Here is an 11,979-nt window from a genome sequence, read left to right on the forward strand (position 1 = left end):
TATACTATATATATATATATATATATATATATATATATATGCATACATATGTGATGTGATCTAGGAAAACTCACACTGGGACGTTTTCAGGAAATAGGTTGAATGTAAATTTTTGGTAAAAAAAAATTGGGTGTCATTAAATTATTATTCTATAACATCTTGTCTATCATCTCTGAAATTATCTTGCCAAAATTCACTTGTTTAGTGCTGAAAATTTTTTATTTATTGATTTATTGAAAAAAGATTTATTGTAGCAAGCAGAAAAGACTGTCTTTCTCTAGTTTGCTAACACGCGCTGCGGAGGTGCTTTCCCTTAACACTTAACACTACAGACAGTTCACCTATCAAAATAAACTATGTAGCGTATATAATAAAGGTGCATCAATGCATATTTCCCGCTAGTCCTGTGTGAACTACAGCATGCAAAGTTCAGGGAAACGTTAGTCTGCTTGTTTAATGATGCATTATAGCGCTCCTGACAGAGCTCTCACTCTTAAAGGGACCAGCACCATTTTCATATTAACGCTATGCATTACTTTCATTTAGTTGTGACAGCGTGAAATAAAACTACAAGTTTAGAACACAAAACTTTTGTTAGGTTCAAGCTATAAACGAAATAATAGCTGTTTTGGAAATAGCTTGAACCCAGTTTTATATGGTATCAAAACCTATACTAGGTAAAATTTCACCATGTGGTGGGTTTTCCTAGATTGCATCATATATATATTTGAAATTTAAAAAAAAATGTTTTACTACCCTAGTGAAAAATAAATATACTTAAATGTATTTGAAATACATTTATTTCATGCTAAGTATACTACAAATACATTTTTATATTTATGTACTTAATAAAATGCCCTGCAGTTTTAGTACACTAAACTAGTATACTTCAAGTCTGCTAAATTGGAACAACTAATTTTGTACTTAATGCACTTTAATCGTGTGGAAGTAGTGCTAAAGTGCAATTAAAGACATACTTAGTATATTTGATTGTGCTAAAGTGGAACTATTGTAGGTACACTTTAAATATTTTGCATTTAAAGGGCAATATTTTTCAAAGATCATACAATCCTCATCAAAAGTGACATTAAAACACATTTTAGGCTTATTAATAAGAAAGGTGCATTGTGCACAAGTAATCCTCCAAATAAATTTTCATCAAAAGTTTTATATCACTAGGTCTCGAGTTATCTGTCAGATAGATTTGAACTATACTTAGTATGAAATAAATGTATTTTAAATATATTACTTTTTACTAGGGTATATAGACATATTTATATAAAAAAAACTATAAAAAAACTAATGGTAATAAAATTGACAAAAAAAATCACAAAAAAATGCTCAAACTTAATTAAAATGAAAACAGAAAATATAAAAATAAAAACAAATGAATAATATTAATACAAAATGTGTATAGTTTTTATTAATGTTTATTTCGTTTCATTTTGCGTAAATTTATTTGATTGTATTAGTAATAGTTAATTTAGTACATCAAGTTAAACTAAATAAAAATTAGAAATTTTGCCTTGACACCAAACTGAAATAAATTTTATTTCAGTTAACATTTATTTTATGAAATAATAATGAAACAGTTTTGTAATGGTTTTGGTTTTAGTTTAATGATAATAACTCTGATCCCAAGCAATACTATGTGTTTGGCTGTATTATATAAATTTGCTTCATCCGCTCTTACTAAACAACAATAATTCCCTAAATATTAGGGCTGGGTTTTGACACAAATTTCACGATTCGATTTGATTCTCATTCACAAGCTTGCGATTCGATTCAATATCGATTATTTTGGATATGTATCAGGTACAGTACATGCCAAATTTCCTCAAGGAAAAAAAAATCTCTCAACTAATGCTGTAAAATGTACATGAGTCATTTGGTACTACATTACTATAATATTGAAGATTAAAACGGACTGATTTGCAAGCTACACAACTGCTAAAACTACACTTAATAAAGTTACAATTATATAATGATATTTCTACTTCAATTCGTTTTTTTATAAATAGGCTATAAACATTTAAATGGTGGCTGTCATAAAACTTGATGGATTTATTCAAACATAAGTTAAACATAGTAAAAAATTATAATGAATATGTTATATGGTGCATATATTTAGCAAAATGCCCCTCTTTACAGTTTATTTTTCTAGCTGACTAATGAGTCACCGAATATGTTTTTCTGAGGTAAATGTGACGTTACGTGACATTGTTTAAAAGCCGTTATATTGAGGTCTTTGCGCTGCTGAAACACTGATTGAGCGATTACATGAGACAGGGTACGGATTGTAAAGTTGTACTCTTTCTTTTAACTTGCCTTCGGATGTTTAGTCATGTTTATTTTGTGCTATAACTAGTAATAAAGCGGAGGAGATGATCAGTTCACTGAGGCGCTACAGCAATCTGTCACTTCACATTAAACAGCGCCAAAATGGCATTAATTGTCTGAATACTGCAATACAATTGACAGAATTTGAAATCTGAGACTTTGCTTCATATTAAAAGTACCAAAGCACAATGCTTATTGCGATATATTGGGTGGGAAGTGCCCTTCAATGTTGCATCCATTAACAGAAAACTGACTAGAATAATCGATTCTTGGGATTTAAGAATCGATATCGTTCCGTAAAAATGAGAATCGATTAAAATTGAGATATTGATATTTTTTACCCAGCCCTACTAAATATCACATCTTTTCCGACTCCCCAGGCAAGCCTCAGAGGATGAACGGGAAGGTCAATGGCAGGATCTACGTCGGTGATTCTCCGTCTCCTGTGGAGTTTTCTAACAATGACCTGCACTCGTATGTGGTGACTAACGACGGCCGGGCGTATATCGCCATCAGCAGCATCCCATCCAGCGTCGGCCCGTCTCTGCAGCCCCTGTCGGCTCTGGGCGAAACCATCGGCTGGGCCTTTGCTCTGGAGCAGCCCGACTACCAGAACGGCTTCAGCATCATCGGTGAGACCTGATCAGTAACTATTTATAATTATCTATTTTAAAGACATTTTTGACTTATGTTCATACAGTTACCTCTTTGTCTCTTAAAAAAACAATTTCCAACCATGATGCAATATTATCATAAAATTAGGTTTTGCTTCCAGCTACTGCTTTGTCATTATTATTATTATTATTATATTAACTTTATATTAACATTAATCATTAATGATTTTTAATATTTAATAATATTTGTTATATTATTGATTTGTTAATAATAATAACTTAATTTAACAATATTACTAACATTATTACCATTAATCATTTTAATTATTATTAGATTAATATTATTAACTTAATATTAAGTATTAACTTAATATTAACAATATTATTAATATTGTTACCATTAATAATTTGAATAATTAATAATATTCATGAAATTGTTCCTTCTTCTTCTTCTTCTTCTTCTTAGGTTAATAATATTAGCTAAATATTAACGATATTAATAATTTATAATACTTAATTTTTACTATTATTATTATTATTGTTGTTGTTGTTTGGTTAATAATATTATTTTATATTTATATTAATAATATTATTGTAATTATTAATACTAATTAATAATATTATTAAGTTAATTAATAATAATACGTTATTATTATTTATTATTTTTGTTAGGTTAACATACATTTGATTTCCAGCTTTGGTATTTATATCATTATGAAATCTCAAAACCTGCCTTCAGCTACTTGCCTGTCAAAGCATAAAATTAATTAATTAAATGTATTAATATTTGAGCCCTATTAATATGATGTTCAAAACATTTATTAATATTTATTACTGTTAAAGATTGTTTAAATAGTAATATTCTTTGGCAATCACCAACACGTGAGACATGTTTATGTAACCTTAAAATAACGTTATAAGTGCTACAAGAAAACTGGACATTTCAACATTCTTCGAATATTAAAAAAACGTTCAAGTAACATTTTATTTTGGGTGAAAATAAAGTTAGAACGTTGTAAGGAATGTTTTAGGAACATTTAAATAACATTATAATGACGACAAGAAATCTGGACATGTTTCCATCCAAAGATGCGCAAAACTGGAATATCGCATAAAACATTTGCGAATAAAGCACCGTTTCCATCCAACGATTCAAAGAGAACAAAATCGTCACTTCCTGGTAAACTGCCACTAAATATCTCTAAGAAAACTAGGAGAAGTCACTGAATATAATAATTTACTTCCATATATAATAAATTACTTGCTTCACTTGATGCTAGTACTTGTAATAATTTTCGAACCATCTCAAATCTTCCTTTTATTACCAAAGCACTGGAGAAAACGGTGTTTATTCAGCTACAGTCTTTCCTTAGTGCAAATCAGATTTTTGAAACTTTCCAGTCTGGTTTTAAGCCTCTGCATAGCACAGAGTCTGCTTTATTATGGGTCTTTAATGATACTTTGTTAGCGACTGACTCTGGTGACTCTGTTATCTTAATTCTGTTAGACTTAACCTCTGCTTTTGATACAGTTGATCATAAAATTCTTCTATATCGACTAGAATATTTTGTGGGCATCCAGGGAACTGTTCTTAGCTGGTTCAAATCATATTTAACCAATAGAAGTTTCTCTGTCAGATTGGGTAATTTTTCTTCGTTGCTGCTAAACTTTCCTGTGGAGTGCCACAGGGTTCTATTCTCGCACCCATTCTTTTTTCTTTGTATTTACTTCCTTTGGGCTCTATTTTCAGAAAGCATAGTGTATCATTTCACTGCTATGTTGATGATACCCAAATTTATTTACCTCTGATATTTTTCTAGCTGACTAATGAGTCACCGAATATGTTTTTCTGAGGTAAATGTGACGTTACGTGACATTGTTTACAAGCCGTTATATTGAGGTCTTTGCGCTGCTGAAACACTGATTGAGCGATTACATGAGACAGGGTACGGATTGTAAAGTTGTACTCTTTCTTTTAACTTGCCTTCGGATGTTTAGTCATGGTTATTTTGTGCTATAACTAGTAATAAAGCGGAGGAGGTCTGAATACTGCAATACAATTGACAGAATTTGAAATCTGAGACTTTGCTTCATATTAAAAGTACCAAAGCACAATGCTTATTGCGATATATTGGGTGGGAAGTGCCCTTCAATGTTGCATCCATTAACAGAAAACTGACTAGAATAATCGATTCTTGGGATTTAAGAATCGATATCGTTCCGTGTGGGAAGTGCCCTTCAATGTTGCATCCATTAACAGAAAACTGACTAGAATAATCGATTCTTGGGATTTAAGAATCGATATCGTTCCGTAAAAATGAGAATCGATTAAAATTGAGATATTGATATTTTTTACCCAGCCCTACTAAATATCACATCTTTTCCGACTCCCCAGGCAAGCCTCAGAGGATGAACGGGAAGGTCAATGGCAGGATCTACGTCGGTGATTCTCCGTCTCCTGTGGAGTTTTCTAACAATGACCTGCACTCGTATGTGGTGACTAACGACGGCCGGGCGTATATCGCCATCAGCAGCATCCCATCCAGCGTCGGCCCGTCTCTGCAGCCCCTGTCGGCTCTGGGCGAAACCATCGGCTGGGCCTTTGCTCTGGAGCAGCCCGACTACCAGAACGGCTTCAGCATCATCGGTGAGACCTGATCAGTAACTATTTATAATTATCTATTTTAAAGACATTTTTGACTTATGTTCATACAGTTACCTCTTTGTCTCTTAAAAAAACAATTTCCAACCATGATGCAATATTATCATAAAATTAGGTTTTGCTTCCAGCTACTGCTTTGTCATTATTATTATTATTATTATATTAACTTTATATTAACATTAATCATTAATGATTTTTAATATTTAATAATATTTGTTATATTATTGATTTGTTAATAATAATAACTTAATTTAACAATATTACTAACATTATTACCATTAATCATTTTAATTATTATTAGATTAATATTATTAACTTAATATTAAGTATTAACTTAATATTAACAATATTATTAATATTGTTACCATTAATAATTTGAATAATTAATAATATTCATGAAATTGTTCCTTCTTCTTCTTCTTCTTCTTCTTAGGTTAATAACCGTTGCTAAATATTAACGATATTAATAATTTATAATACTTAATTTTTACTATTATTATTATTATTGTTGTTGTTGTTTGGTTAATAATATTATTTTATATTTATATTAATAATATTATTGTAATTATTAATACTAATTAATAATATTATTAAGTTAATTAATAATAATACGTTATTATTATTTATTATTTTTGTTAGGTTAACATACATTTGATTTCCAGCTTTGGTATTTATATCATTATGAAATCTCAAAACCTGCCTTCAGCTACTTGCCTGTCAAAGCATAAAATTAATTAATTAAATGTATTAATATTTGAGCCCTATTAATATGATGTTCAAAACATTTATTAATATTTATTACTGTTAAAGATTGTTTAAATAGTAATATTCTTTGGCAATCACCAACACGTGAGACATGTTTATGTAACCTTAAAATAACGTTATAAGTGCTACAAGAAAACTGGACATTTCAACATTCTTCGAATATTAAAAAAACGTTCAAGTAACATTTTATTTTGGGTGAAAATAAAGTTAGAACGTTGTAAGGAATGTTTTAGGAACATTTAAATAACATTATAATGACGACAAGAAATCTGGACATGTTTCCATCCAAAGATGCGCAAAACTGGAATATCGCATAAAACATTTGCGAATAAAGCACCGTTTCCATCCAACGATTCAAAGAGAACAAAATCGTCACTTCCTGGTAAACTGCCACTAAATATCTCTAAGAAAACTAGGAGAAGTCACTGAATATAATAATTTACTTCCATATATAATAAATTACTTGCTTCACTTGATGCTAGTACTTGTAATAATTTTCGAACCATCTCAAATCTTCCTTTTATTACCAAAGCACTGGAGAAAACGGTGTTTATTCAGCTACAGTCTTTCCTTAGTGCAAATCAGATTTTTGAAACTTTCCAGTCTGGTTTTAAGCCTCTGCATAGCACAGAGTCTGCTTTATTATGGGTCTTTAATGATACTTTGTTAGCGACTGACTCTGGTGACTCTGTTATCTTAATTCTGTTAGACTTAACCTCTGCTTTTGATACAGTTGATCATAAAATTCTTCTATATCGACTAGAATATTTTGTGGGCATCCAGGGAACTGTTCTTAGCTGGTTCAAATCATATTTAACCAATAGAAGTTTCTCTGTCAGATTGGGTAATTTTTCTTCGTCGCTGCTAAACTTTCCTGTGGAGTGCCACAGGGTTCTATTCTCGCACCCATTCTTTTTTCTTTGTATTTACTTCCTTTGGGCTCTATTTTCAGAAAGCATAGTGTATCATTTCACTGCTATGTTGATGATACCCAAATTTATTTACCTCTGAAACAAAATAAACATGCTGCTCTGGAATCTCTTTTTGCATGCCTTGGTGAAGTGAAAATGTGGTTCTCTCAAAATTAATTTTTTCTGAATGAATCAAAAAGTCGAGGTTATAGTCTTTGGCCACAGTGAAAAAAACAAACTTGAAACTTGCGCCTCAGAGAGAGCAGACGTTACACAATAAATGCAGTCCTTGCTTTTAGAGGTGGATGCCTGCTGTTTGGGAACGCAGTTGTGTAAGACAGTAATTATACAGAAATACTTTGATGACAGACTTTCCTCAGGCATTTCAGAACGACCAAAACAACATATAGATGCTGTGAACGAGATCGGTCTGCTGCTAGTCAAATTATCCCGTCTCATATTTTTTCTGAATGAATCAAAAAGTCGAGGTTATAGTCTTTGGCCACAGTGAAAAAAACAAACTTGAAACTTGCGCCTCAGAGAGAGCAGATGTTACACAATAAATGCAGTCCTTGCTTTTAGAGGTGGATGCCTGCTGTTTGGGAACGCAGTTGTGTAAGACAGTAATTATACAGAAATACTTTGATGACAGACTTTCCTCAGGCATTTCAGAACGACCAAAACAACATATAGATGCTGTGAACGAGATCGGTCTGCTGCTAGTCAAATTATCCCGTCTCATAGCGCAAAGTCACATGACTTTCAATGCGCATGGTGGAATAAAAAAAAAATTTGGTGGAAAAAGTTTATCCTACTCAGTTGTGCGCATATGTTTTTAATGCGCATTTTTAGAATTTATGCGCATCTTGGCGTTTCCATCCAGCGTTTTTTATGTGATATTCCAAAATGTGCATAAAAATAGGTGGATGGAAACATAGCTAATGTTTTAGAAACAGTTCAAAACAATGTTCCCGCACCTTTTTTCTAACTTAAACTTTGTGGCCTGGGTCTCGGTCTCCGCAGGAGGGGTTTTCACGCGACAGGCCGAGGTCATCTTCCAGCCCGGGAACGAGCGGCTGAGCATCAGGCAGGAGTTCGGCGGCATCGATGAACACGATCATCTGCTGATCAGCACCGAACTGGACGGCAGGATCCCAGAGGTGCCTCAAGGAGCCACGGTCCAGATCGAGCCCTACAGCGAGATTTACCAGCACTCCAGCAACCGTGAGTCAACTTCTCAGATTCATGAGACCTGACAGTCAGAAATATCATCATCTCAAGCTCGCAAATGACCGAGCAAAGTTGTTTTTTCCAGTAACAAACTCTGGATTCTCTATGACACCTGGGTTGTGACATTCGAAGCAACTCTGCAGTCAATTAAGTGAATGTAATTCTGTTATTTTTAAGGAATATTGGAATATGTTATGAAATGAAATTAGATTAACACAAGATTTAAGTTATTTTATAGTAATGTGAACAGTTGTTTTTAAAAGAATCCAGAATTGTACTCATGTTTTAGTAATTTACACCTAATCAGACATGCGCTTTCAATTTTAAACAGGCATTTAATTTTATTTTATTTAATTTTATTTAATTTTATTTAATTTTATTTAATTTAATTTTATTTTATTTTATTTTATTTTATTTTATTTTATTTTATTTTATTTTATTTTATTTTATTTTATTTTATTTTATTTTATTTTATTTTATTTAGGAAAAGTCTATATAGGAATCAGAGAAACAAATTCACCTGTTCAATATCATTAAGATATTATTATAGTTTTCAAAATTATTTTGAATTAGTTTTTTATTTTTAGATTTTCTGTTTCCATTTAATTTTTAATTTTTTTCTTTTATTTATTAATTTTTTTAGACTTATTAGTTTTGTTGTTTAGTTTTTTAATGTTTATATAGTTGTTAATAATTTTTCTCTCAGTTTTATTTTTATTTATTTTTGTACATAAAGTTAACTAAATGAAAATTAGAAATTTTGCCTTGGTAATTGGCTGAAATAAAATGTTACATTTTATATATTTTATTTTATTTCAGTTGAAATCTTTTTTATAATTGATTTTATTATTATTATTATTATTATTATTATTTTAGTTGTGATTGTACATCAATTAAGTGCTGTAATTCAGTCATTTTTAAGGTGTTCTATAGCCAATGTAAAGCTAATAACTCAACCTTTGGGGTTTGCTTTGTGTAAATTAATAAAAATTACAGCATTCTAAAAACGAGACGCTCAAGTTTAAAGAAGTTACATTTTAAAATAGATTCTGAAATGTGTATATATACATATATAAAAGTAGATTGTGAAAATGTTTACATTTTCAAAAATGCTTTTTTCCCCATTCAACTGCTGTTGTCTCCAATTTTTAAAAATACAAAATGGCATTCTGTGTTAACAGCCCCTGCAGCAGCATGCATTTATTATATTAACAACAGAAATTGAAGCCAAGCAGCTTCCTATGCTCACTTAAAAAAACCTTTTAATCTAAAGCTGAAACATATGAACACATGAGCTTGTGCGGTTTAATGGCACAAACATTTGTAACCTCTAGCCCCTCTTTGAGTATTGCAGTTTGTTACCCATGCACGTTAAGTATGTTGCATTTGCCTTTATGTCTATAGCATGCTGTCTATATCAGTCCTCAGTCTTCTCTGCGATGTTCACAGTGATCACGTCCTCGTCGCGGCGGGATTACACCGTTAGCATGCCGGACGGAAGCGTTCACACACACAGCTACCTGTGGACACAGAGCATCAAGTTCCAGAGCTGCCCTCACGAGGAGGTCCTGAGCGCTGTGCCGGCGAGCCAACAGCTCAGCGTCGACCAGATCTTCGTCATGTACGACTCCAGCAACCAGCTGATCCGCTTCGCCATGAGCAACAAGATCGGCTCCATCCACAGTAAGAAAACCTAGAACTACAGCAGACACGTGAACATTCACCGCTTAGTGCTAAAACACACGACACAGTCACTAAACACTGGGTTCTGTCATATATACAGTATATGTTGGATAATGACTCATGCACTAAAAGTTTGGGGTCGGTAAGATTTCCTAATGTTTTTGAAAGAAGTCTCTTCTGCTCACCAAGGCTGCATTTATTTGATCAAAATGCTGAAAAAAATGTGAAATATTATTATAATTTAAAATAACTGTTTTCTATGTGAATATATGTTAAACTGTAATTTATTCCTGTGATGCAAAGCTGGATTTTCAGCATCATTACTCTAGTCTTCAGTGTCACACCATTATTTATTTATTTTAATTGCACATTTCCATGATTTTATTATTTTTTAGTAAGTATTTTATTATTTTAAAATCATTCACTGTAATTCTATATTTTATTGGTTTTTATTTAGCTATTATTTAAATTCTAAATTTTTTTTATTTTACAAATATATAGTTTTATTATTTTTTTTAATAAGCATTTTATTTTTATTGTTATTACTTTAAAATAATTTATTTTAACTGGACATTGTATGGGTTTTTATTTAGCTATTATTTAAATTATAAATTATTTTTAATTTTACAAATTTATAGTTTTTTAGTAAGCATTTTATTTTGTCTATTATTTTAAAATTATTTATTTAAATGTTAAATTATTTAAATGGTTTTTTTATGATTTTGATTAATTATCTTCCTTTCGAAATCAGTATAATATGCTGATCTGCTGCTCGAGAAACATTTCTGGTGATTAGTAAAGACTTACATTGTTAGAAAAAATTATTATATTTCAAATAAATGTTGTTCTTTCTAACATTTTATTCATTAAAGAATCCTGAAAAAAAGTATCACAGGTTCCCAAAAAAAATATTAGGGAGCACAGCTGTTCACAACAATAAATAAATCATAATTTCAATAACAATGCATATTTTTAAAGGCCGTTTTCTCAAAATTAGTTTTTTCTCCCACACCGAGCCATAAATCACCACTTCAGTAGCACTTTAGTACAGTAGTACTAAATAAAAGTTTATTTCCGCTGGATTCATTGGCGACGGACGGGTTTGTTACGGTAATGATCCTCGTTCACAGATTGTCAGTGTTGGGAAGGTTACTTTGGAAATGTAACAGGTTACAGATTACAAGTTACTGTACACGGCAGGCAAAAGCACTGTTTTTGTCAATTTTGAGATTTTGGGCTTTTTGGCATTTCATAAAGTGTTTTTTCAGACTAGTGGAAAGAAAACATCCAAAAGACACTGTTTTATAGCACTTTATCTATTTGTGTCAATATATTTCAATAACAATGCATATTTTTAAAGGCCGTTTTCTCAAAATTAGTTTTTTCTCCCACACCGAGCCATAAATCACCACTTCAGTAGCACTTTAGTACAGTAGTACTAAATAAAAGTTTATTTATTCAACTTTCAGATGATGCATAAATCTCAATTTCGAAATATTGACACTTAAAAGCACAATATGTAAGTTTTTTATTAAAATATCCAAAAACCACTAGAACAGTGTTATATATTTTGCTGACTTGTGTACTTACATTATCCCAAGTGTTTCGAAGAATGTTTAAATCCAGAGAAATAAGCAATTTTAACTAGTGACACGGAGCATGTCCATAGTGTCATTGTGTCGCCTGCCAATGACGTCAGAACCCCTCGATTTCCGGTTTTGTTTTGTAGAAAACATGGAAACACCAAAGACGCTTTAATATGTTGTGCGTTTTA

The 11,979-nt window shown here is 31.4% G+C and overlaps 1 protein-coding gene across 1 annotated transcript in view; it reads left to right on the top strand.

Annotated features, from left to right (window-relative positions):
- Window positions 1–11,979, top strand: part of LOC107564753 (nidogen-1-like) — a 36,790-nt gene that overhangs the window by 11,275 nt on the left and 13,536 nt on the right. Inside the window, exons 6-10 of the mRNA XM_016249904.1 lie at window positions 2,721–2,972; window positions 8,316–8,516; window positions 9,972–10,205; window positions 10,306–10,310; window positions 11,273–11,315. Coding sequence (XP_016105390.1) covers window positions 2,721–2,972; window positions 8,316–8,516; window positions 9,972–10,205; window positions 10,306–10,310; window positions 11,273–11,315 — 735 coding nt within the window. The remainder of the gene's footprint in view (window positions 1–2,720; window positions 2,973–8,315; window positions 8,517–9,971; window positions 10,206–10,305; window positions 10,311–11,272; window positions 11,316–11,979) is intronic.

The sequence above is a fragment of the Sinocyclocheilus grahami genome, unplaced genomic scaffold (genome assembly GCF_001515645.1).
Source record: "Sinocyclocheilus grahami isolate Dianchi unplaced genomic scaffold, SAMN03320097.WGS_v1.1 scaffold959.1, whole genome shotgun sequence".
Taxonomy (NCBI): Eukaryota; Metazoa; Chordata; class Actinopteri; order Cypriniformes; family Cyprinidae; genus Sinocyclocheilus; species Sinocyclocheilus grahami.